This window comes from Melanerpes formicivorus, unplaced genomic scaffold, assembly GCF_026170545.1.
Source record: "Melanerpes formicivorus ecotype bairdi unplaced genomic scaffold, bMelFor1.0.p_v2 SCAF_5, whole genome shotgun sequence".
Taxonomy (NCBI): Eukaryota; Metazoa; Chordata; class Aves; order Piciformes; family Picidae; genus Melanerpes; species Melanerpes formicivorus.
In genome coordinates this window covers 12846744-12873523 of record NW_027142357.1, presented here as the reverse complement: position 1 = coordinate 12873523, position 26780 = coordinate 12846744, and the positions used below count along the sequence as shown (strand labels likewise).

At 44.9% G+C, this 26780-nt stretch overlaps 1 protein-coding gene across 2 annotated transcripts; it reads left to right on the top strand.

Annotated features, from left to right (window-relative positions):
• Positions 1 to 10: 10 nt before the first annotated feature.
• On the top strand, positions 11 to 26363 carry MCM3AP (minichromosome maintenance complex component 3 associated protein). Of its 2 annotated transcripts, none has more exons than XM_068138206.1 (28): positions 11 to 839; positions 926 to 1149; positions 1801 to 1879; positions 3902 to 4049; positions 5085 to 5269; positions 6200 to 6339; positions 6871 to 7068; positions 7280 to 7548; positions 8645 to 8807; positions 9356 to 9516; positions 10681 to 10925; positions 11839 to 12026; positions 12976 to 13076; positions 13704 to 13835; positions 14378 to 14491; positions 14984 to 15136; positions 15974 to 16171; positions 16479 to 16547; positions 17178 to 17309; positions 17677 to 17830; positions 18287 to 18545; positions 19078 to 19175; positions 20727 to 21117; positions 21261 to 21518; positions 22203 to 22332; positions 23585 to 23791; positions 24457 to 24607; positions 25080 to 26363. In XM_068138206.1, the coding sequence occupies exons 1-28, from the start codon at positions 41 to 43 to the stop codon at positions 25236 to 25238; spliced, it is 5505 nt and encodes a 1834-aa protein (XP_067994307.1). In that variant the 5' UTR covers positions 11 to 40; the 3' UTR covers positions 25239 to 26363. The 2 variants fall into 2 exon arrangements, with proteins under 2 accessions (XP_067994307.1, XP_067994306.1); XM_068138205.1 differs by having other exon boundaries at positions 11836 to 12026.
• Positions 26364 to 26780: the final 417 nt, after the last annotated feature.

The window sequence follows — 26780 nt, the reverse complement described above, 5'->3', positions numbered from 1 at the left end:
AGACCCGGCCCCCACCCGCTGAGAGGCGGTGGTGGCCGCCATGAATGCTGGGGGCCCTTTCCGTGCACCGTCTGGTTTCGCGCCACCCCTGCGCTTCGGGCAAGCCGCCGTCTTCGGCCAGGGCAATGCTGCTGCCAGCTTGTCCTTCGCCCCTGGGCCTACCACCGCCGCCTTCGGTCCGCCCTACGGGCTAGGCCAGGCACCGGCCTTCACGGCAGCGGGCAGCGGTGGGGCCTCGGTGGGTAACGCGGCATTCAGCTTCAAGCCACCCACCAACCTCAGCAGCTTCCCAGTGTCAGGCGAGGCGCCGGGCGGCGGAGCCTTCGCGGCGCCCGAGTTCCGCTTTAAGGCACCCGACAGCGCCACTGCCTTCAAGCCGCTGACGGGCAGCGACACGGATAAGGGCCCGGCCGCTTCCTCCACCTTCACGTTCTCGCCGCCCTTCGGTTTCGCTCCCGAGACGGGCCCGGAGACAGCGGCGGGGGGACCTTTCTCCTTCTCGCGTCCCGCTGCCGCTCTGGGCCGACCGGAAGAGAAGGGACTGCGGCCACTCTTCGAGGAGCCTGTGGAGCCGGCGTCCAAGGGCCTTAAGCGGAAGGAGGAGCGGGAGCAGTCGCCGCGGAGAGCGGCGGCCGGTGGGCGGGCAGCGGTGGCGCCGCCGGAGAAGCGAGCGGTGCTGCTGGGCCGGCCCCGCGGCGGAGCGCTCTTCGGCCGGGTGGTGGAGGAGATGTTGCGTAGCCAGGGCCGCGGGCATCGTGACCGCGGGGACACCGCCGAGCCCGAGCGGGGACTTGCTGAAGAGTCGCCGCCAGTCGAGACTCGGGACTCTCCCCGAGAAGGTAGGCTGAAGCGGGGGAGCTCGGGGACGCTCCACCGGCCGGGTGTCACCTTGCCTTATCAAGCGGCTGTCTCCCTCTCTTCACAGATTCTTCCTCTGCCACCCCTGCACGCCGGACTCGAGGCAGCGAGAGCACGGAGAGTATAGGGAACTTGTCCCCTGGTGAGCTGACAGCCATCCAGTGCAAGAACGTCCCTGATTATCTCAACGACAGGACAGTGCTGGAAAAACACTTTGGTCAGTTCGTAAAAGTCCGACGGATAATGACTAGGCGCAGTAAAAAAACGGCCATTCTCCACTTTTTTGACCATGTGAGTGTCGTGAATGTTCAGCATCAGACGAGGTTTAAATCCGAGTGCTCGGAATGGGTCTGGCTCTGTCGAGAAGTGCAGTCTTGCTTTGTAACGTCGTGTGGTTTTTGCCTAGGGGGAAGCTTTGTGCTATGGGCACTGTGCTACAGACAGGGATAGAAGTGTACTGAGCTGCACCTAAAACGTGGTAACTGCCTTAGCTCAGCCTGGGTTTAGCTGTCCTTTTAGCATCCATCTCAAACACCAAATGTGTCTTTCTTCAGTGTATCACCCAAACATGAGTTAAATAACTGCTGCTTTGGGTTGAGGCTTGGCAGCACTGAGGGTCAGGCAAGTTCATGGGATCTCTGCAGAGTGACCTGCTGACTGGAGACATTGCTGTTATATCAGTGCTGTGAGGTGTGCTGAGGAGCTGCTTCAGAGACTGTTCTTGTTCTTCTTTATGCAAAAATATGGCTTCTTTCTCGAGTGCTTTAAGCTGGCTGTCATGAGCAGCAGCAATTTTTGTGGACAGTTGTAAAGTCCTGCTGTTTGTGTGTAGATCAGAAATTTATGGAAATTGGTAAATGTTTCAGTGGCAAAAAAGGACACTACATGGTTTGGTGTTGTGATGCTAATATATTTTCATACTCTGCTTTTCTTTTCCTTCAGGCCTCTGCTGCTCTTGCCAGGAAAAAAGCAAAAGAGTTGCACAAAGACATAGTAACGTTTTGGCAGAAGAAGAAAACAAGTAAGTCTGTGTTTCTGGATCTGGCTACTAGGTAATACCTAACTGGCATGGCATCTGCTCTGTTCTTGTTTCCTGATGGACAGAGATCCATACAAAGATCACCTCCTTAGCAGGAATATTGCAGCTTCAAAAGTCTGATGTTTTTGCTAGTCAGACTGTTTTGTGTACAGACCTTCTGGGAGCATTGAAGGTTATTCGTCATAGAGGCATAAAAGTAGTTGCTCTGCATTTGACGTGATAGCCCAACTAGCTCTGTGGCAAAGAGTAAATAGCCAGGGGATGGAGAAAAAGAACAGGATAAAGCATGTAATTGCTTACAGAATGATTTCTCAGCCTGAGAAATCCCATGGCTCAGGACCCCTGTGTGACAGAGCAGGCATCTTAGCCCTTGCAGAATTTTTTCTTGGGAACTTACCCAGTTGCTTTTGTAAGTTGCTTGAACTTCCAGCATCCAGGGTACTGTCCTCTGGTGTCAAAGAAGTTTTAAGTGAGTGAGTGGAATTCACAGTAGGAAATTGTACTGTTTGTCTCTTAATTTCCTATGGTCTAAAACATTTTGTGTGATCTGAGTCGAAATGCTGTTTCAGCCATGTGAAAGAGGTGAAAGACACGTGAAATGACAGTGTAGCTTTACAAAAGAATTTATGAACAGTTCATGCAGATGTACAGGAGGATTAAGGCGCTGTTAACTTTGTGCTACTGTCTGGAAGTATGAGGTTCTTCGGGAGTGTAAGAAGACCCACTTTCCAATTTCTCACTGCCTGCTTCAGAGCATGGGCTATGGAATGTGGGTTTCCAGCTTTCAGCAAGGTGTTGTGAGAACTGAGTTGAGAAGTACCCTGGACTGAGTGTCAGTGCTGCTGAGGTGGCTGTTCTGCCTATCAACAGTTACAAAGCACTTGAACACAAAGGGAAAAATTTACACAGAACTGAGTGTAGAAGTGGGAAACCAGTAATCCAGACCCTGCTTGGGATTATGGGAAGAGATGTGAATGTTGACAGTTCACTTCCAGGTGAATATTTGAATTGTCAAGTGCTTTCCTTTCTTTAGCTTTGAGTGCTATGTGTGTACCTTTGAGATCTGAGCCTGGGGATACACTTCAGCAATCAGCAAATGAATGGTGGCTTTGGCCAACCACGAACTTGCCTTTCAGAAAACAAACAGCTGCAGAATTGTCTTCCTGAGAATTAACATCTCGAAGCAGCAGCTGTAGGGGTGCCTCTTCAACCTTGTTATTTCATTGTGGGGTTAAAGCTATAGAAACAGGAATGGCAACAGCAGAACTAGAGGAAGTGGTTTCAGGCTGTGCCAGGCTAGATGTTAGGAAATATTTATTTGCAGAAAGGGTTATCAAACATTGGCATGGTCTGCCCAGGGCAGTGGTGGAGTCACTGTCTCTGGAGGTGTTCAAGTGGCATGTGGACCTGGTGCTTCGGAACATGGTTTAGTGTTGACTCTTTAGTGCTGGGTCGAGGGTTGGACTGGATGGTCTTTGAGGTCTTTTCCAACTGGATGTATTCTGTGGTTCTAAAATATCTGAGAGAATTTAAGAAACCAAACTGATTGAAAATGAGAGAAGAAATTCTCCCTTTATGCAAGATGTGGGTGGCATGCCAGCCTCAGTCTAAGCTTGGGGAAGCGAAATAATGAAAATGGCAAAAGCTGTACCCCGTAGACTGGCCAAACCTGAGAACACTTAAATTTGGATGATGGTCAGACACTGCATTTACTAACAATCTGCTGATGAATTACAGTTACTGATAAGTGATATTTTATGCAAAACTATTCTTTATGGAACAGTGAAGCTGACTAGTAGTTGGTAGACTTACTCAGTACAGCTTCTAGTGCAAGTTGTCCTGGAAGTTTTTCATAGATGTACAACTCATGACTCTCAGATTTGTTTTCTAATAGTGTTTTCTTATAAACAAGCTGCTCAACTTCACCCCCCTCACTCCTTAAGAAAGAATTGTTGGTTAAACTGTTTGCCAAGTACCTGGCTTCATGTTTATATGTCATTTCAGGTCCAGCAAAAAGGGAATTTCCATCAGAGAAGAAGAAAGCAGGTGAAGATGAGGGAAGGCAAAGCACTGAAGAGCAAAACTATCAGCATTCCCCTCTTCGAAAACCTTTAGTAAGGTCCTCCGCCAGCAGTGTCATGTCTGGTAAAAGGTATGTCTGCTCCTCTGGGAATCCCATCAAGCAGGGTGCATGGGGAAAAAGGATGATCAGCATGTGCCAAATAGGCATTTTCTTGTCAGGGAGGGTGATTCCTCAATCCTCCTGGTTTGTCTGAATTGCAGGCCCATAGATCTCATACTTCAACGGAAAGATTCTTCGAGGTACTTAGTAGAGTCGTTTTGGTCTGCGTGTTTCTTTTGGATAGTTTGTAACGACCCAACTAACATCTGTCATAGTGAGGCATAAGGGAATTGAATGAAACCATGCACAGCCAAACTAGGACTAAGTAGCAAAGACACTGTTCTGTGGTCATGATTAAATGAGTTTTTGAAGTGAGTAGTACTATATGTAGGCAACTATAGTTGCCTAATCTCAATGTGGATTGAGAATCCCCTTTTCAGAGTAGCTGGTGAGTTTGGGTCATCATCATCTTTCACTTTGAGTGATGGTCTTTGTACAGGAGTCCTCCAGTTTCATGTCAGTTGCTGAAATGGCAAGGTTGTCATCTTTTTGTGGCACATTAATGATGTGCCTAGTTTGACATGTGTGGTCATAAAATCAGTAATATGTTGTGAAGGAATGAATGTTCCTTGGTTTCAAAAGTATATTTGTATCTGGGTCCTAGAAAACATTTTAATAGTCTCTATTATAGACGGCATTTATTTCACACCAAACAGCAGGCTAGGTTTAAAATGCAGGCTGCTCTGCCATAGTGATGCAGAAATGCTGCAGCAGCCGCCTGGTTCTTTACTCTCACTTAGTGATGCCATTTCTATTGCACAAAGGTTGAGGCATTCATTGCAGTCGAGATTGCAATCAAGAATGCTTGGCACTGATTTAACCAGGGTAACCCCCAGAGCTAATGTTAGCTCGTAACAGCCTTGGTACATCAATGCATGCTTTGTTTATTTGACACATTGCTTGTGAACAAAAGAATCATCTTAACAGCTCTCCTACAGAACAGTGAACTGATAAAGGCTGGGCACATGTTAGTGTATTACTGATGATAAATCTTTCATTTTTCAGTTCTCCATCAAAGAAGTCTGGTCTTCGGAAGGCGCTGCAGTTTGAAACAGATCTGTTTGATTCTGGTGCTGAAGGCCAGAGCTTAGAGGCCTTGTCATCTCTTGGCAACCTGGTAGGATTAGTAGCTGAGACATCTGAAGAAAGATACCGTCTTTTGGACCAAAGGGACAAAATCATGCGGCAAGGTAATGACACAGGCTGATGTGTAACATCTGCTTGTTTGCTGGGAAGAAATGTTTGGTGTCTGTTGCAAAGCTGTTGTGGTATTAAGGAAATGGCTTAAAATTAAGTGTTTGACACAGAGCAGTCTGTAAAATACTCTTATGTTGTACATATATATTAATTTGTTGTAGAACATACACAAACCTGATTTATTTACTACATATACGTATTTTTTGCGGAGAGGGAGTAGCAGACGGTTCGTGTCCTGTGAAAGAGGTCATGTATTGCAGCAGGCTTTTGAAGAAAGCTGCCTGAAGCTTAATCATACTTCTCTAAACCTGAACTACTACACAGCTGGGAATTGTTTCAAGACCTGGCTCTTTGTTTTACAGTGCTGGGCTGTAAATCCTTCCATCCTGCTCCTGCTGTTTCAAAACTTGTCTCTACTTGTACTTTAAGATCTTACTTTTAATATCAACAGATAGATTTCTCATCTGTTTGACATGCAATTGTGAAATTGCCAGAGCTTAGTTAGGACACAGAGCATTGGGTATCTTCTAGAGGCTTCAGTCTTTTTAGCAGAATGCTCAGTACTTGAGAAAATAGGAGAAACTTCATCAGTGGAGTAGTGCAACCCTAGGACAGGCCTGAGAGTGGGGGGAACCCCATCTTTGTGTATTTCTGAGCATAGCATGGGGGGATGCAGCCTTGCTCTGAGTAGAGAGGTGGGATGAGGAATCTCTGGAGACCTCTTTCCACAAGCTTTTTTTGTGAACTCTTGTCTTAGCCGTGTAATTCTTGCCATTAATCCACTGACCAATGTATAGACATCAGCTGACACATCTGGTGTGCCTAAGGCTATATTGACTAATCATTGTAGTGGCTTGTCATGAAAACAAAAGCAAGATACCAAGTGTTTGTTCAATTTCTTATTCCTTTTTTTTTCCTTTTAGCTCGAATAAAAAGAACTGATCTTGACAAAGCAAAAACTGTTGTTGGCACTTGCCCTGACATGTGTCCTGAAAAGGAACGGTACATGAGGGAGACAAGGAATCAGCTCAGTGTCTTCGAATTGCTTCTAGGATCTGACAAGGTACAAGCCCTCTGGATGCAGGGGTTGTTTCCAGAAGATCTTTTTGCTTGCTGCTTATGATAAAGCTGTCAGTGTTGTTTATCTGATTAAGGGGTTAATTCTGGTAGAAAAAAAATCATTAATGTCTTGTAATTCCTTATAAATCAAGAAGGCTTTGGAATTGCTGTTGCACTCTAAATTGTTGATTTAGCTGCAGGCAGGCTGTATTGGTTTGGGCTGAGCTGGAGTTAATTCTTCTCAAACACCACACAGGCTTTTGGAACTATAGTTCTAAAACTATAGGGCATCAGTGTAAATTGTCTTGAACTCCAGGAGTTTGAGATAAGTCAACACTTAGAATCTTGTAATGAAATAAAGTAAGATACATTTGGTATTGTAGCAAAATGGATCTGGGCTGTTAGTGTGAGCAGTGGAGAAATTGTTGTAATAGTCTTCCCCTTGTTAAAAGGGATGGATGGGATGAAATACTCTCTACTTCTGGGAAGTTGAGCATACTCTCTGGACTTAGGTTCTTTTCTCCACATCTTGCAGGTAGATCATGCAGCAGCAATCAAGGAATATAGCAGGTCTTCAGCAGATCAGGAGGAACCTTTACCACATGAACTGAGACCCTCTGAGGTGTTAAGCATGACCATGGACTATTTAGTGACAAACATCATGGATCAAGGTGAAGGAAACTACCGAGAATGGTATGACTTTGTCTGGAACAGAACTCGTGGCATAAGAAAGGTAAGGACTGGCAGATGGAGATGTTTGGTGATACAAAGAAAAAAATCATGTAATACTGTCAGAAGTGAAGCAAAAAGTGATTCAAACATTTTGAAATGCAAAGTGACCTAAAGCAGAGTTGAAATGAGTTTTCTAAAGGTATGACAGATGATTATGCTCTTCAACTGCAGTTTAAAAATCCATGCTTTGCTTTCTTTATCATTCTGGTTAGGATATTACCCAGCAACATCTCTGCAACCCACTAATGGTGTCTCTGATAGAGAAGTGCACTCGCTTTCATATCCATTGTGCCCACCACTTGTGTGAAGAGCCCATGTCCTCCTTTGATGCCAAAATCAACAATGAAAACATGACTAAATGCCTGCAGAGCTTGAAGGAGATGTATCAGGACCTGGCTAACAAAGGGATTTACTGCAAGAGTGAAGCAGAGTTCAGAGGTTATAATGTCTTGCTCAATCTCAACAAGGGTGATATTCTCAGGTGGGAACACTTCATTTGTTTTTCTTTCTCTCTGTGCCTCTGGGAAGAAATGTAAATAGGATTAAGTCCAGACAAATTGTAATGGAAGTGAAGAGCTTAGCTGCAAAATTTTGTTGCCAGTGTACTCTAGTAATGCTTTAGTTGAATTTTGCAATAGATCTTTTTAAAAAGGTGTATTTTTAAGGAAAGGAGCTGCTTTGTGTTTTTTTTTTTCTTTAATCCTTTAGTAATTCACTGGAGCTGCTGCAGGTAGTTAAAAAAAAAAAAAAACAAAACAAAACAACCAAATGAAAGTTAAATCTTCACTTCTCAATCAAGGAATTACTTTTTTTTTTTCTTCTCTTGTCTGCGGTAGGACCAAGCATTTCATAGTATCATAGTATCATTCAGGGTTGGAAGGGACCACAAGGATCATCTAGTTCCAACCCCCCTGCCATGGGTAGGGACACCCCACACTAGATCAGGCTGGCCAGAGCCTCATCCAGCCTGCTCTTAAACACCTCCAGGGACGGGGCCTCGACCACCTCCCTGGACAACCCATTCCAGGGTCTCACCACTCTCATGGTGAAGAACCTCCTCCTCACATCTAGCCTGAATCTCCCCACCTCCAGCTTCATTCCATTCCCCCTAGTCCTATCACTACCTGAGATCCTGAGAAGTCCTTCCCCAGCCTTCCTGTAGGCCCCCTTCAGATACTGGAAGACCACAATTAGGTCACCTGGGAGCCTTCTCTTCTGCAGACTGAACAGCCCCAACTCCTTCAGTCTGTCCTCATAGGAGCGGTGCTCCAGCCCTCTGATCGTCCTTGTGGGGCTTTTCTGGTCAATCTCTTTACTGCCTTTCTCCTTGGATCCTGGAGCAATGTACCTAAATAAATAATAACATGTTGAGTACACAAGCATCACGAGAAGACTTTTTGATCAGTAAATAATGCTGTGAGTTTAGTTCACAGCTCTGTTTTGTCCAGGAGTTGCATGTCTGGCATAAAGCTCTTAACTTTAATTCAGTTTTGCTGCAGGTTGCTATTCAGTTGTTTGGTAATAGATTGTTACTATTGTAGCAAAAGGTTTTGCCTCTCTGTCTTTTGTCTCCACAGAGAAGTACAGCAGTTTCATCCAGAGGTTAGGAACTCTCCTGAAGTTAGATTTGCAGTTCAAGCTTTTGCTGCATTGAACAGCAACAACTTTGTGAGGTTTTTCAAGTTGGTGCAGACAGCTTCCTATTTGAATGCCTGTCTCTTACATTGCTATTTCAACCAGGTAAGAAAAAGGCAAATGGACTCTTTTTTTTTTCATTAAAAAAACCCCGTGTTAATAAATAAAACACTCTGGAACTTTTGGGAGGAAATCTTAACAGAAAACTTGGTAGTTATTTCTTCAGAAGCATTAAAAAAAATGCATGAAAAATCTTCTGTGTTATAGAAGAAAAAATATAAACTATTCTTCTCAGGTCTTCAATGCACGTTCTTTCCCCTGAAAATAATTGTCAAGCAGAGAAGCAGGCCTGAGACCTTTGTAAAGGAAACGCTAACCTACAGTTCTAGAAGCCCTTGCAAGTTTTTTGTCTTCTGGACAAGAATCACAAAAGGTTATGCTCAAAATAAGTGGCATTGAAGAGGAGCAGAAGCTAAAAAGCAAGGGCATTGAATTTAAAGAAGAGTTAAATCTGAAGAGTTGTTTGTGTGGATGTTTGATGACGAGTATTAATTTCCTTCAAACACAGTTTTCATGTTCATAGTACGCTTTATAGTGTATTTTGGGGTCTTTAACTTAGTAGTTACGTGGCTTGTTCTTTCTTCTTCCCCCAGATTCGTAAAGATGCTCTCAAATCTCTGAATATTGCTTACACTGTGAGCACCCAGAGGTGTACAGTGTTTCCCTTGGATCACCTGGTCCGCATGCTGCTGTTCAAAGACAGTGAGGAAGCAAGTGATTTTATAAGTTACTATGGCCTGAGTGTATCTGATGGGTAAGTGTGAAGGAAAAGGTGCCTGTGCCTTACCTGCCTGCTGGTGTCAGACTGGTGTTAGGTGAAGCATACATGTGGGTGGGCTGATTCTGCAGTTTGCAACTAGAAAAAGAACAGGCTAAAGGTAGGGGCTGGGTTCTGTAAGCGAAGTGCTAGCGTAGTGATGTGTGCCAATTTTAATAATTCTATTCTTATTACTGTAGTTATGAGAATTTCATCAGTTTTGCATCTTTCTCTCAAGAAATGGGTTTTGTATCCCTGTTACTACTGTGACTTCCCACAATAGCATTTTTGCACTGGTACATCTTTTTTTACTTGGTTTGATAAGATGGTAAAGCATTTTGAGAATCAAAATTCCTTCAGCCTTCTGGAAGGTGGTGAAAAACGAGGTGCATGCTTCCCTCAAAAGCGAGTCTGCATGTTGAGCTTAATCTGCGTCAGGCTCTGGGGACTTCCTCCTTACAGAGAGGTGTGGATAACTTGGTAGGGAAGAAAATACAGGTTTAGGTTCTTGCTTTGCAGTTGGATTGTAGTAAGTTGGAACTTTGCAGGTAGTGAGGATATAGTCCTGATTCACAGGAAACTAGTGTTACAGCGTTTCGTGTAAGGCCAGATGAGGCCAAGCACGCAAACCAATTTTCAGAGGATGTTCGAGGACAATGGTTTGTGGATCAGTGTGTCTGCTGTGGAAGTATGTACAATCTCAAGAGACTGGAGAAGGCAGAAACTTGAGTGTGGCAGTTCTGTTTGCTCTTAATATTGTTTTGAAATAATCAATTAGCCAGGCTGCAGATGCCAAGATTGGAAGAAGATTGCAGCTTGTAAAATGTCTGCAGACCACCCTGGCATCTGTCATGTGGGATGTAGGCTAGGTAGAATGTGCATGGATCTACACACAGAGGACAAAGGTTAAAGTGATGAGGAGACAGAATGGTTTATGAGGGTTCCCAGAAATGTTGCTTGTGCTCTGTTGTGGGAGCACAGCTGTGGGGACAATGCTTTCCCTTACCTGCTCAGATTTCAGCCAGAGATAAAAGCCCAGACTACTGGGAGCAACCCCGAGTGTTCAGGGCCTGTCTTGCTTTGCCCTGCTAAGCTGTCCCAACTGAACCTGCAGGTTACTGGAGCTTTGAGGATGTACTCCTGGTTTTTGTTTTTCCCCAGTGTTTATGTGGAGCTGAATCGCTCGGCTTTTCTGGAGCCAGATGTATTGCCCAAGCCACGCAAATCGCTGTATGTCAGCCAGAAGCTAACAGTCTCAGTTGGGGAAGTTGTAAATGGGGGGCCCTTGCCCTCGGTGCCACACCACGTGCCTGTGTCCAGCTTCAATGGACAGAACAAGTACACCGGTGGAAGCACCTCTGTGGAGCAAACTAGCAGTAGCCAAAAATCCAGCATGGAAGCAACAGGTGAGAGCAAATGTGCATTTTAGATATTGCTGAGGAATATACTGCTGGGTCAGCTCTGTGACTAGTTTTATTTTAAAAAGCAAAAACTGTTCTTGGGTCACAAGGGTCGAAGTTATATGGAAATTTGGATGTCATGAAAACATGTCATAAATTAAATATGTATCTTTAAGAAGCAACCTGATTAATAAAATAGATGTTCTGATAGTGGAAAAGCACTAGTAGAAATGAGTGTAATTTTGCCAGTGCCTGTGAAATACCTAGTGGCTTGGCTGCTTCAGACAGCCACCTTGCCTTTGCAGGTTTTTGTATTGCAACTCTTTGTTCCTGCTGTGTATGTAATCACATTCTTTTTTGTTGTAGGTTAGAGGACTGAGTGTCCTACCATAGAGATAAAAAGTCCTCTAGGCGCTAGACAGTCCAGAGGGAGGCACAGGATATCATAATTTTGTTACTCCATCCCATAATTCCTGCATCTCCCATATAAGCAGACTGCACAGCCAGTTCTTCCCTTTTCCCTTGCCTCTCTTCTCTGAGCAGTGGCTGTCTCTGGTTTGTGGGGGTGTGTGGTTTTGTTGGCCTTGCAGTGTGGCTGGGGCCTAGTGTGCCCAGCTTGTGGCAGGCGGCATTGAGGCCTAGTAGGCTTGTTTCAGTTGGGGGGGTGGGGTGGGGGGGCAGTTTAGCCTACTGAGGCCGAGTGTGTGGGGGGAAAGTTTTGGCCTGGTTGAGGCCTGGTGTGGGGTTTAGCCATGGGGGGCTAAGCCAGGGCTGATTCTGAGGATGTATATAACATTCATGTTAGTACAGATTTATATTTTTAACTTTCAGGCAGTGAGCTTCTGTTAGAAGAGTTTTGCTTTTATTTGTGACTAACCTGCTTCTCTTAATTGTTCTATTTCCCCTCTCTCTCAAGAAGGAAGTGCAGAAAGTAAAGGTGTGGATTTAGATGTTGCAGCAGTAAGAGTCCAGCCCCCAGCTCATCTTCTGCCCTCACTGTTACCTCGCCAGCTTGTGCCAGCGCTGCCTCCTGTGCAGGCAGTCTCCCAACCTGCCAGACAACCTGAGCCTCTCTCTTCAGAGCCTCATCCTCAGTACACAGACACGGTAAGGAAATATGAACCCATTGTGAAGTATTTGGCAATGATCTTTAAGATATAATGAAAGCTGTAATGGAGTTCTTGGGTGGTTTTAGTTTTCCAGAATCTGGAAAGTCAGAAAGTGATAGCAGAAAGTGATTATCTTTGAAGGTAAATATCACTTTAGTGAATAGTATCAAGGGAGGTATTTCTTAATGGCCTGTATTTCAAATAAGGCATGGCCCAGCTTCTTCTTGTGGATATATGACTTCTAATGTTGGCTGATACCTGTGTGTCTGCTGTTCCCCTTTTTCTCCCTCCCACACATGTTTAGGTATGTGCTGATGCTGAACCCATCTGGGAGTGTCTCATTGCTTTGTAAAGTACAGCTGCCATGTTCTACCTAAATGTGGCTGCATTTCAGTGACGATTAGACCAGGTCATTTGCCGTTAAATCAGCTAGGATGAGAAAAAGTCTCAAGTAAGAAAATAGGGATACCTCTCAAATTCACTTTTCTTAGCTTTTATTTCCTAACTTGACGTGCCCATATTTTACACAGAAAGCAGCTTTTGTTTCTGCACTGTTACTAACCTTTTAGATGCACTAAAATTTCAGACTGTTTGATAAGTTAACTTAGCCTGTAAGTAGAAATACAGATGATGCTGCCAAATACAGCCAGTTCAACCAGGCTGAAAAGCCTCGCTCCCAAGTCACGTGTGCGCCCTGGCCATCCTGAGCAGGACCATTGTTGCAGGACTGCTAAACTTCTGTGAAAAGTAGGAGAATTAGACATGTAGCTTCCACTTCACTTTGCACTCCTCCTTGGTGCCATGGAAACACAAACCAGTGGATCTTCACCCCATTTCTGTGTCCACTCTGGTCCACCTGTGTTCAGCATCGTTGAGCTTTGTAGTCTGCTCTCCTTTGCTTCCAACAATCACACTCAGCTTCAGCTTCTTCCTCTGCTGTGTTGTAGGACATTGCTGAAGTGGTGGACGGCCTTGTGCATGATGTCCTTGAAGGAGAGTGCAGACAAGTCGGCAGAGCAGGAGTGGCTTATGTGACTGCGGCCATCTGGTAAGCAGTGTTTAATTGCTGTTACTCCTAGAGTCTGTCGTAGCAGTGCCATGTGTGAACGTTGTGAAACTAAGCAAGACAAGGTCTGTAGTGAAGATAGTCATACAGCTGAAGGAAAAGCAGACCTTTTCTCAGATGTCTGCTACTTCTCTGTTACACCCCAGCTAGCTTAATGGAGAGCAAACCTTGCCTTGCATGACACACACCACTACAGTGTGTGATGTGGAAGGGAAGGTACCTAAAGGGGTACAAGAAGAGTAAGTTCAGATCTGGCTGATTCCCTACTTCAAATAGCACTACCTCTCCAAGGTGGTTGACAGAGACTTGGCGCCCTGACCAAAACCGTGTTAATGCACCTGTGTTTTGGTTAGTGCTGAACAACACAGGGTCAAGGTCTTGTTTCCCGTTGGGAACTGCTGTGGGTAGCCTGGGGGTGGACGCTGGGAGGGATTGAGCCAGACTGACCAGAGTCCAAATATATGATGTCATGGTAAGCATTTAAATGGTTACAGAAGGAAGGTTTTTCTGGCTTCTGCTGTGGCAAGGCTATGCTTGAGAAAAGCACAGATATGAGGCTTTGAATGAAAACTTTCTGGCTTTAACAAGAGAATTGCTGTTTCTGCACAGCACCTCGGAGGCCACTGTGGAAGAACTCGTGACCGAAGTGATTGGGGAGATACTCAGGGAAGTGGCTGAAAGCGTGCTTAATGCAGAATGGGAGCGTGTCAGAGAGGAGAAGCGCAGGGTGGAGGAAGAGAGGTGAGTCACTGCTTTTGCTGATGGGCAGGGTGGGCTGTATCCACCCTTAGGGAACCAAACCTGAGTTTAGTCCTTGCCATATGTGCTCAGGCTTTTCTGCCATGCCTACAGCATGCAGCTTGAACTGCTCTGGGGTCATGTGGATAGGCTGTCCCTTCCACATATCTCAGGTGATCTGCTAGTTAGTATTTTGGTGTCCTCACTGAGCCACTGTGAAAATTGTGGGTGGGAATTTTGAGAACTTTTATTCACTCAGAGCTTCCTGAGAGGGAGATGCATCCCAGCCCTGCTGTGGGTGGGCTACTTGTCTATAGTTTACTGAAGTAAGAGTGAAATAACCCCTTTGTTATCTGTATTTTTGAAGGAAACCTGACTCTTTGCAAAGCTGCTTATCTTTAGGGAGAGAAACCTGCTCGTGGGAGCTCAGTTTAGGCAAATAAACTGTCTGACACTGTGTAGTACTTCTGTGTAACTAAGGAGGAGGTGTCCCAGTGTGTATCTTGTGTAAATCTTGCCACTTCTGTAAATCTTTTCTCTTGCAGGCAAAAGCAGGAGAGAGAACGCTTAATAAAGCAGCTGAGCCAATTGGTGGGTATGGAATTAATGGAAGAAGTAATCAAGGAGAGTATTCAAGAAACTTCAGCCAATGAGTTAAAGTAAGTATGCAGAGTATATGCTGTACTTTGCTGTATGAGGCTTTCCCTCAGGGTAAGAATTTGTCAGGGAGTGGTAGACTTCCTGCTTGGCCTTTTCCAAGGTTCGTCAGTAAGGTACTTTAAACAGAGAGTAAGTTTGCCTGATTGTACAATAGGCTGCCAGTTTGCAGCTGCACTGTCAGGCAGTAGTGGTCCTCCAGGGTGCAGGGAATAGAGGCTTTATCTTGGACAGGCCTGCCCTGTTGCTTTCTGGCTCCCTTACAGTTCAGCTGTGGACTCTCCTATAGACCTTTCTTTGGAAGCCGAGCTCAGTGTAAAGCCTGAATGACACTCGACTGATTACAGTCTTATTTAGAGGAGCCATAGGAGTGTGGAAAATCCCTCCCCTTTGCTAAGTATGATGGTCTGCCCTGTGTGCACTTCAGCTAATGGTAGGAATTTGCTGCAGTCTCCACCTCACTAAAGGTCTTGGTTTGTTTAATTTTGAACCAGATGTGCCTTAGAAAGGGACCGGCAGGCTCGTATTGCACGATGTTCAGAAGAAGTCTGTGGTCATGTCATGGAGCTCTTTCTGGAAGATGAGATTTTCCAGATTGCTAAGGAAACCCTTCAGGAGCTCCAGTGTTTCTGCAAGTACTTGCAGCGGTGAGTGGCCACCTTGTGACACAACTGCTTTTCTTGGGAGTGTTGACATGTAGAATTCTTTTTACTGTCATTTCATCTCCACTGCATGGGTAGCCTTATACTCTTATTACCAGCTTCTAATAAGTTACTCAGCTGTATGTGGGTAGAAAAGCATACCTCATCAGAGTCAGGTAGTGAGCTTGTTAAGAGATTTCACCTTCATTCTGCCTAGAAAATTGTTATTTCTCCTTGTCTTTTTTCTGCTGGACACTTGTTTATCTGGATGTGAGATGTTGAGTGGCTCCAAGCTGGAGAATCTTTTCTCCCTGCACTGTGCTGCCCCCCTTTATAGCTGCATTTCGATATCTAAAGGGGACCTGCAAGAAAGCTGGGGAATATTTAGAAGGGCTTGTAGTGATAGGTGCACAATGGTATTAAACTAGAGCAGGGTAGATTTAGGTTGGACAGCAGGAGGAAGTTCTTTGCAATATAGGTAGTGAAATACTGGAACAGGTTACAGAGGGAGGCAGTGGAGGTCCCATCCCTGGAGACATTCAAGATCAAGCTTGATGAGGCCCTGAGCAGCCTGATCTTGTTGATGTTCCTGCTTACTGCAGGTGGGTTAGGCAAGAGACCTTTGAGGGTCCCTTTCACCTTAATCCATTCAGTGATTCTGTGAAATGCAGCCTGAGCCTGCTGCACCACACATACACACATCACCTCTTGCTCACCCTTGGGCAGACACTGACTTGTGGTGTCTTTGAGAGCTCTATGTAATCTGGAGAGCAAAGATGAGAAAAACTCTTTAGAGACTAAAAATGTTACTCATGTGACCTATTTTTCTGTTCCCTTCAAAAGGTGGAGGGAGGCAGTGGCAGCTCGAACAAAGTTGAAACGTCAAATGAGGGCGTTCCCAGCTGCTCCCTGTTGTGCAGATCCCAAAAATCAACTGGAAGCACTGTCCCCCAGTGCTGAGTGGCCTATAACCATGGAGAACTTGTGCAAGAGAATTGTGAATCTGGGACATGGAGGAAGGCTGGGGATTTCTTGCACAAGGTAAGGATGTTTACAGTGACAGCAGCTGACAGTCTGAGTTTTGGAAGGTAATTCTATGGCACTCTCTGAATCATCATTGTAAACTTTAATCCTTCTGCAAAACTTTGTTCTCAAATACCCCAAAACGACCTTTTCTGCACAAATGCCATGACAAAGACTGCAAACCTAAAGAAACTTTTCTTCTATTAATGACAACTCTCTAATAAGGTATATGCAGTGCTACTTGGCTCTTAGTGAGTGTTTTTTACATTTGGTTATGTTACCTGATTTATACTAAAAATTACACCCAAGGGTCTCTTGTTTCCAGATTGAATCGGCTGAGAAACAAGACTGTGCATGAAATAAAAGTTCAGCACTACTACCAGCAGTTGTTAAGGTATGGTAACATTTGGTCCTTCGTTTTCTTTCTAAGCAAATTATATCAGAAATGCCAGACATCTCAAAAACGTTGGTGAGGAAGGGGAAATCGTGCTCGAATGTCCACTTGCAGCTTGCTTCTGGAAGTGTTTTCCAGATAAGCAAAACTGGAAGATGAAAGTGTTAGACCATCTGATCTTATTGCTGTGATCTGGTTGATATTAAAGGTTTTGGGTTTTTTTGTATTTGGGTTGGGATGGGGTAATGAGGGAGAGAAGTAAATGAGCTGTTACCAGCTTGGCTTGTAGCATTGAGTGCAGCAGGAAGTTTGCTTTCTCATGGCTCACCATGCATTTCAGTGACCAGTGTGTTTACGGGAAGCAGTGTGGAAGTGAAGCAATGCATATATGGTCCCACAATCCCCAAAGTAAGACTCTTGTAACAGATCTAGCAGCTGCAGTTCTTAAAGGCATCTGGTCTGTGGTGAAGTCAATGGGCTTCAGATCTAAAAAATTACCTCTGATTTTGGACAGTTTGAATTGGACAGTAGCTATTGGCTGTATTATAACTTGCTCAAAGCAAGAAAAACATTGCCCAGGTGGGAATAAACACCAGAGCAGGTCTTTACACCAACTTCTGTCTCTTTAAGTGATTTATCATGGACCCCTCTGGATCTTGTCTCATTGATCACTGAACATATTCCAGTTCAACAAGAACAGGTGTTTTGGAAGGTGCTATTGGTTTTGCCAGATGAGGAATATGCAGAGGGTGATCCCAGCAGGTAAGTAAAAGAGTTGATTGAGTCCCTTTCTCAGACATGCAGGCAAATAGAAGGAGAGCAGTAGTATACAGTCCTTGGGGGGGTTTTTGGGGTGGGTTTTTTTTGGACCACACCGTGTCAAGTTGCCAGCTTATCTGTAGTGGTCTGTATCTTCTTCTCCTGACATTGTTCATGGAATTAATTTTGTTCATGCCAAAACCAGAAAACTGTAACATTATGAATAATTTCAAGACAGTTAACTATTTGAATATATGAAGTTTGGGGTTATGATAGATTGTGATGTCTTAGAGGTGTTGGCGCTAAAACCATAAAAATGTCATTTTGTTTTGGAAAACAAGAGCCTCAAAAGTCCGCTCTTTTGTTCTAGGGTACTGGTAGATTGGTTGAAAGCCAAATTTATGGGAGACAAAAGCTGGAAGAAAAGTGCTTCACAAAAAGAAGGCAGAATTCAAACACTGACATTATATCATTCTGCTGGCATGCAAGGGCGCAGAAGTGTTCAAGTCAGCGTGTGTGTAAAGGTAGGTTAAAACAATTTAATGATACTAAACAGACCGTAAAAGCAGGGCGTGCTCTTTTCCAGTGCATGTTGTGTGGAGGCATTTCACACCATGTCCTGCCAGATGGAGGGAGGTGATACTGGGAGAGATGGGATTATTGACAAGGTGTGAAAAAATAAGGATTCCCCCCTGTTTCCAGTCAGCTGAGTAAATACCTGCCTAAATACAATGGAATAGTTAGAACCTCAGTCATCTCCAATTCCTGGTGCCAGATCAGGTGCTGAAGAGCACTTTTGTGCTTAGACTCATCCAGTAGATGCAGGTAACATTTGTCTATCTTGCAGTTCATCCTCTTAGGATTTGTAGAGCTGGTAAAAAATGTCAATGTCGACTGCTAATGATAGTAAACTGCATGTGTCAGTATAAAAACAGCTTTATTTACCTACATTACTGTTGTCATCTTTGTAACTTGTATAGGCGGCACACGGTGCATTGTCTGACTCTGAGCTTGATACAGCTGAGACCCAAAGAGACTTGCTTGGAACCAGTGGTCTCATTCTTCTCCTGCCCCCTCGAGTTAGGAGTGAAGATGTGGCAGAAGATGATGTTTATTGGCTTTCAGCTTTGCTGCAGCTGAAACTGTTGCTTCAGGTGAAACCTTTTCAACCAGTAGTTCCCCTGGTGGTTCTAGTCCCATGTCAGGAAGATGGGGCCACAGAGAAAGAAGTGGAAGAAGGTATGTAATTAGTTCTGTGTCTTGGAAAGAAACATCTGAATGTTTAGGGCTGCCCAAAGTAGAACTGTTGGGGCTAGTGCAGTCTCAAACACAGCTTCCAGTAGATGGAAAGACTGGCACACAATACTTCTAAAAACTCTGTTAGAAATCCAGAGACCTCAAGAGAAATAATCAATATGGAAAGAAGTGAACTGTCTTTTGGTTCCAGTTTTTCTTTGCACATGGCATTTGATCCTGAGAGTCTGTGAGGAAGGATGGAGGAAAATAGTGATGCAGTGAATGTATGCAGTGAATGTTACCAGGATGTGGCTCAGTTGGTAGTGCATAAGACCCTTAATGGGAAGGTCGTGAGTTCAAGCCTGCAGTGGGCAGTAGTGGCCTCCTTACTCTAGTCATGAGGTCTGTGGTGACAGGTTGGACTCGATGATCTTTGAGGTCTCTTACAACCTTAGTGATACTGAATATTTGACCAGATCAAGAGATACCCATTTGTTCTTTCTCTATGTATATGGTGGATTTTCCTGTTTTTAAGGTTTGATGCTGCAGGACTTGATTTCAGCCCAGCTTATTTCAGACTACATCATTGTTGAGCTCCCAGGTTCTACCAATGACTTAGAAGGCACCAGAAGGGTAAGAATGGCAACTCATGTGAAGAGATAGACTGATTTTACCATTAACCTCTCAATTACTAATACCTTGTAAGGAATTGTTACCTTCCCAGTAGCTTAAATTGCAGCCAAGTCTTGTGTAATGGGATATTTTTGCTGCTGAAGTTCCTGTTACATAACTTTTGTTCAAAAAGCTCTCTTGCCATTTTTTTCACACACTTGAGTTTGTCAGAGTGGGGATTTGCTTGTTAACAGTGATTCCAGCATCAGCCAGAATTATTGAGAAATTAGATATTTCTCCTGTTCTTCTCTTATTTGTGACTTCTGTTTTAACTCACTAGAGATCACTGGCATTTGCTACATAAAAGATAGTTCCACCATGAGAGTGGTGAAGCCCTGGAATGGGTTGTCCAGGGAGGTGGTCGAGGCCCCGTCCCTGGAGGTGTTTAAGAGCAGGCTGGATGAGGCTCTGTCCAGCCTGATCTAGTGTGGGGTGTCCCTGCCCATGGCAGGGGGGTTGGAACTAGATGATCCTTGTGGTCCCTTCCAACCCTGAATGATACTATGATACTATGTGCAATACTAAAAACTGCACTGAGACCAAAATGTGTGGGTTACCCAAATCCATTCTTGTCTGTCCTGCCTGCATTTGATCAACTAGCGGGGAGGATGGGGGTGGTGGTGTACAGTTACTGTCTAACAGATGAGTGCTAGTGCTGTAGCCTTCTTGGGTTTTGTACCCTTAAGCTCCCAGTCCTAAAATGCAAAGGATCCTTTGTAGCCCTTCCGGCTGTTGTGAGATCACTCAGTACTATTCCATCTTGGTGGATGGGACTTGGGAATGCCTATATCCTCACATATGTGAAGAAGGATTATACAGATCTCCCCCTGGGGGCCTCCAAACACTAGCTTCTCCACTTGGCCTTCAGTTTTCTGTGTGCTTGACAATAGTAGCCTGGAGATTAATCAAGCTCCGTAGTGGGAAACTATGAGTCTAAAGTAGTTTTTGTGAGTCACAGCAGGGTGGTTTGGAGAGGTGGAAGAGGGTGATGGCCAAGAGCAACTAAGTTGACTCAAACCAAAAGTAGCTTCAGCTGTGTATTCCCTTCTCAAGGTGTCTGAAGAAGATGCCTAAGAAGGAAGGTGAAAACAAGAGAAGCCCAGAGTGATGCTCCCTTAAAACTCCTCACATCTGCATCTCTGCAGTTCAAGGACTGCCAGGGTCAGACATAACCTCTCTGGGTGTAGTCACCCTGGGCTAGTTCTGTGAATCTGCCTAGCTTGACTCAGATAAGTATTTGGCATCCCCAGTGCCCTGCAGCAGGGTGTTCCACTGTGTGACAGCACCTGGTGCGAACAGCCTTTTCACATCTTTTTCTGAGCCTACTGTATGCGAATTTAGTTTATGCCCACCTAGTTGGAGAATCTCTTGCAAATATGAGGATGATGATAGCTGATTCATCTGTATTGTCGCTTGAGTACCCTTATGTCAAACATAGGGTTGTGGGATTGAATCCTTTATGACCTGCATCACTGCAGAGCAGGTTCCAACCACCCATGTTTTGTGTCCTAGATTTCTGCTGCTGTGGGCTGGCTGATTTCCCAGTGCCCTGACTCCCTTGAGCTTTGCAGTCAGACCCTCCAGGAGTATGTTGAGGCTGGGATTGACAGTGAATTTTGCAAGCGCTTCTACCATGACTGGAAGGAGAGGCGTCTAGCTGGGCTGCCATCTCAGGAGCCTGGAGTCATCATTGAGCTCTACAACAGCGTGCTGCAGTTTCTTTCAGATGTTGCATCCTCAGAGCACCTTTGTGATTTGTCTTGGCCTGTTACTGAGTTTTCAGAGCCTGGGGGTAACAAACAGCTGCCTCACCTGCAATGGAACATGCCTGATCACCTGGCCTGGCTGAAGAAGGCTGTGCTGTCCTTCCAGATCCCATACCTGGATCTACCTCCATTAGGTGGTATGTACTTCATGTTGCAGTATCTTCTTGATGTCATATCATTCTCTGAGATCTGTGCCATACTGAACTGCCAGCCTGTCAGGTGGGCAGTTTGGCTCCATCACAAATCCTTGCAATTTACATTGTTGTTATTTTTTCCATAGCTCCTTGGCTTCCTGTTTGCCACATGATTTTTCAGTATGCATCTCAGATTGCTAGTTCTTCCCATACTCAACCACTCATCCAGTCTCAAGTGGAGAATCTGCTGAGCAAGACTTACCAGAGGTGGAAAAACAGGACGTCTGGGGACTCTGGTGACAGCGGACCTTCTGTTGATGAGATCCCTTGGGACGATATCTTGGCAGTCTGCATTGATCATAAACTGAGAGACTGGAAACCACCCAAACTGTCTGTTGCTCCAGGTGTTGTATGTCCTCCTACAACATGGATGAGACTTCTTGCATAACCGTATTTAATAATTTAACAGTGGTGCCTTTACATGTGGCACCAAGTGATGGATAGTAGAGAGGGAGTGAGCTGTGGTCTTGCTGCACTTACTATGCATCTCTCTTTGGAGTCTGTTTAGTGTTAACTTGAGGTTGCGATGAACATTTCTTTTCTCTGTGCAGTCAGAGTCTTTCAGCCCTCCTCTTCCAGTAGGAGAGGGTTTACATTCAGCTAAAGGTCAAGAGTTGGTCCCTCAGAAGTCAGGTAAGCTCAGGTTAGATGAGATGGCAGGCTGCCACTGTTAGTGAGCACTTCCATGGATTAATGAAGTTTGTCTTGGATTGTGTTTACTTTCAAGTGTGTTTGGTTGGGTTTTTTTAGTGCCTTGTTTGGCTCTTTTAATAAAATGACTCCTTAACCCTCTAAACACTGACCTTGGATGCACTAGGTTTTAAAAATTAAAGTGGTGTTTTAGTCTTTCCCAGTAACCTGGTGTTCTGTTGAACAATAGATCAGCTCGAGGAGACTCCTTTTTACACCCTAGAGGTACTTGACTGTGAACATGTGATTTGTCTTCAGATTGGCTTTTCAATATTGAGCTTTTCTTCTGAAGTAATAAAAAAAATCTGTTGAAAATTAAATGTTGGGTTTGTTCACAGAAGCAGTAAGTGAAGATGGTCAGATTCGTGTGTACTTCTTCAAGGAGCATTTGAAGAACTTCATTCTCCCTTTTTCCTGGGAACAAGCCAGACTGCGCACGCAGGAGGAGATCCGGCAAGGCCATGAGAGGTGAGGTGGCTGCTGGCACTCCCAGAGTTGCTTGGTGAACTCCCAAATATTGCTACTGGCCTCTACAATCAGCATACAGTGCCGTCATAATGCTGGAAAGCAGCGTGTAGTGTCCTCCCAGCCCACGCTTGTCTGTCTCTCTTTGAAGTAATGCGCAAGGGTGTGCTGATAACAGGTAGTAGGTTGCATTCCTGCAGGACTGATCAGCTCTTAAAGTGGATTGCTTGAAGGCTGCTTGAAAAGGAGAAACTCACTTTTGCCACAGGAAGTACTGTATCACAGTATCACTTAGGTTGGAAAGGACCTCGAGGATCATCGAGTCCAACCTATCAACACAGACCCCATGCCTAGACCATGGCACCAAGTGCCACGTCCAATCTCCCCTTGAACGCCTCCAGGGTCGATGACTCAACCACCTCCCTGGGCAACCCGTTCCAATGACGAATGACTCGCTCGGTGAAGAACTTCCTCCTCACCTCGAGTCTAAACCTCCCCTGGCGCAGCTTGAGACTGTGTCCTCTTGTTCTGGTGCTGGTTGCCTGGGAGAAGAGGCCAACCCCTTCCTTGCTACAACCACCCCTCAGGTAGTTGTAGAGGGCAATGAGGTCACCCCTGAGCCTCCTCTTCTCCAGCTCGGGCTTTGGAGTTAGACTTGTACTCTGGGTATACAAAGCATAGAGGAAAACCCATATGAGGCTAAGGAAGAGCACGGGGACAAACTCTGAACTTGCCCTTTTTTTAATAGTGCTGCCTCCCTTACATTCACCCTCAGTTGCTACCCACCTGACAGATTAATTACATGGTAGATAATTTTCAGATTTACTCTTTGGTAATTACATGATAATTTTGCAGTGTTTTGAGTTCAAAGAAGAGGCTCTGTCCCCAGCTTGTGGGAAAACATCAGGGAAGTTCCACTGATAAGAGAATGCTAGCAATTGAGTGGGCCTTAGATCTGTGTGATGTTCAGGTATTGGGGATCTTAAGAGTCTAACTCGCTTCCTTAGCCCTGTTCAGAGTGAAGCCTGTCTCTCTTCCCTCTTGGAAACTTAGTTGCTTCTCTGATGTCAGATTATGTACTTTGAAAACCCATGTACAGGTGATGGTATGTTGGACCCTGGTACAAGGGAATTACGTCTCCAGTTCATCATTTCTGACGTGCTGCTGTTTTCAAACTTCAAGCCACCAGGGAGGAGTCAACATGTTCATAACAGTTTGTGTGTTTGGTTGTGGTTTTTTGCTTTCCCTATCTCAGGTCAAGGGTAAAACCTCCCAGCTCTTTGAAGAAACTGCCTAGAGTCTCCATGATGTCAGGTGAATGTGTTTCTGGCATGAGCATGCCATCGGGTCAAGAAAAGAGCATTCCCAGTGCAGATGAATTCACAGAGACAGCCTCAGCCCAGGAGCTTCTCCCAGAGCGTCTGTTGGCACAGTTGCAACTGGAGAAAATAGAAAGCAGGAGGTAAGCTCCCAGAACATCATCCTTTCCTTGCAGGACTGGCTCAGGGTCATAAACAATTTCTAACCCATATGTGGTGGGAAGTTGGAGCCAAACAGTGGTAGGAAACATCTTAGACGCTCTTTGATTTCATCTAATTTCATCAAACACATCAGTGTAGTGCAGTGCAGATGCCTGTTAGCTCCTACGTGCATCACAGGACTAGTCAAGGATGGTAGAAATACTTGGAGCTTTGAGGAACAGTTGGGAACTGTCTATAGACAATCAAGCCACCAAAAATAAAGCAGTACTGTGTGTACAATAGTCTTTTGTCCTGCAGTGTCACAAATGTCTATCAAGTCCACTTTAGGATGTCAGTTTGGTGCTTGTAGCAATCCAGATCACAAAGTTGAAGAGCTAAAGCTTTTGTAGTTGGCCCAAGTGTTTCTTGTCTCTTCTGCTTTCCCCATCAGCTGGGTGTCTTAGGTCTGTGTGGCTCTTTTCTGTATCACAGCCTTCTGGGATGGATTCTCATCATAGCAATAGAGTTCTGCCAGACTGTTGGAAATGACTGAACATCAGGTCCTTCTTGCAGACACTTGTGAACCCAAAATTCTTTGTTAACTCACTGGTTACAAGAAAAAAGCCAGGCTGCAGTCTGACTGGTGCTCTTGATCTTTCTTGTCCAGGTTTGAAGAACAGTTGTACCGGTGTCTAGCTGATGACATTGAGCCCCTTGGTGATTTTGTAGGTCTTCCTCTCTACCTCCCTCAGGCTCTGATCTCCACTCCAAATGTCAGCTGTCCATTGATGAAGAATCCCGTGTCATCTGCTCAAGGGGTAAGAAATTGTGGGTGCAGAGAATTAACTGTGGCTCTGAAGAGTATAGTTGCCAAACCTGCTGTAGTTGCAGGTTCAGCAACATGAATTACCTTGGTGTAGTGTTAGACTTGGGAAGTAAAGATTGGAAAAACTATGCCTTGGAAATCATTTTCCCAGGGAGGGGAATGCTTTCTGCATATCTGGGATAAGAATTCTTCACAGGTATTAATACTTCCTGCAGTTATAACAGCATCCTTTTGTGGTGCTGCATTTCAACTTGGGGAACTGCTGTTGTGGCCAGCTCCCCCAGTTAAAGGAAGTCTAGGGACAGAAATAGAAGGATGTGCTGATTTTGCCTTATCTCCACAGGAGTGGGGGGGTGCTGACCTCTGTGGTTTGTAAAAGTGGGGGAACAGCCATTGAGCTGATAAGAGCTGTGTTGATACTGGGTAATACTGCTTTCTCAGTCTCCTCTCTTCCTTCTGCCCAGGCTGAGACTCAAGAGGGATGCGAGCTTTTGGTGGAAGAGCTAAGCCCGTCGCTGTCAGACAAACTGAAACACCTGCAACAGCTACTCAAAGCAAACCAGGAGGGTGAAGTTGCCTCTGAGCTCCACCTCTCTGCTCTGGTGGACATGGTGGATATTTGAGCAGAGCTACATGTACAGACTAAGGTCTGACCAATCCAGATATGGGTGATTGGACTCCTGAGCTCGTGGGGCACATTCCAGAAAAAGCAGCTATTCTGACAGGAGAAGAGCACAGAGTAGATATGGGCCCTGGGGCCTTCTCATGTGGCATGTCATTGGCTCACTGCTGCTTAGGTTGGGCTGGTCTGGGGCTCTCTTCTGCTTCTCAGGCCTGGAGAGGAGTCAGATGCTTTTCTGATACTTAGTAGTGATTTTTCTTTCTACCAGCTCATTGTGGGTGAACTTCAGCAGGGGAGAACTACAAGGTAGCAGGGGCCCCTGGAAATGGCAGAGCGATTGCTTTTCATAAACACAGTCCCTGAGAGGGTATCCCAGCACTACACTTGCTTACTTCATGCAGAAGCTACCTTGCAGCAGTGCTGTGGTTTGAAGTTGATGGTTTGCTGCCCAGGAATGTCAATATTGTTTTTCTCAAGCTGGTGCAGCACTTGGCTCTGTTTTGTACTTAATGGTGCTGACTGCAAATCCAAAAGAAGTTTGTGCTGCTGGCACAGTTTTATTGTGTCAAATGCTCATGGCATTTAAACCAGATGAGTTGCTTATTGTACAGGTTAAATGTGCTGGAAACCAGGACACTTCCTTCAGTCTTCAGTAAACAGCTATGGACAAATATCTTTCCTTTTTTTGTTTTTTGGAAAAGCAAAGTACCTGCATTCTCTGTATTTAAAAAGCTGTGGCTTTGGAAGTGGAAAACCTGTGATTTTAGTTTAGTATTTGTCCTCTAACTACTGAGAAGATACACTTCATTACAGAGGTAATTACACAAGTAATTACTTTTGTAATGACAGTATCTGCTCTTTGAGATAAAACTTCTGTCTGGAGAAATAATGTAGCTTTGCCAGTAAACACTGGTTCTCAATCCTAGTCCTAATTTCATTTGAAATTCTCAGTCCAAACCCCTTGCCTACCTTCCACAAAAGGAATTTTAGGGTAGTTCTGAGTTTTTGGGTGGGGTTTTTAGTTTGTTTGTTTTTAATAGCATTTTTGTTGTTTCTCTTAAACTACTGTTATTATTGTAGCTTTCTTTCAACTTGGTATGAAATTAAACTGAAAATAGATGCTGTATTTCTGCAGGGCTGAATTGTGTTAATTTCCTGTGCATGCAAAGTGAAGCTGCTGTGCTACCTCCTCCTTCTGTTCTTGGTTTACCTGGAATGCAGCTGTAAAAATCCAAAAGTGTTGTGGGAGGTGGTTCACGCAGTATCTTGTAAGTGTGTTTTCTACCTAGTAAATTGTTAGTGGCCTGGTGTGCACTTGCCTTCTTCCTATGATAAGAGCTCCTGGTACAGGATCCTCTCAAAGTGTGCTGCCTGCTTCCTTCTAGCATTATCTATTCTAAATTCCACCTTTGTCAGGCTCCTGCTGGGTGGAGGCTTGTGTGGCTCCCACTCCTGGCATGTGTGGCAGGCTCGTTTCACTACCTTGCACACCATCCAGCTCTGGGGCACGCTGAGAGCTTGGAGGCTCAGACACCGTGGGGAG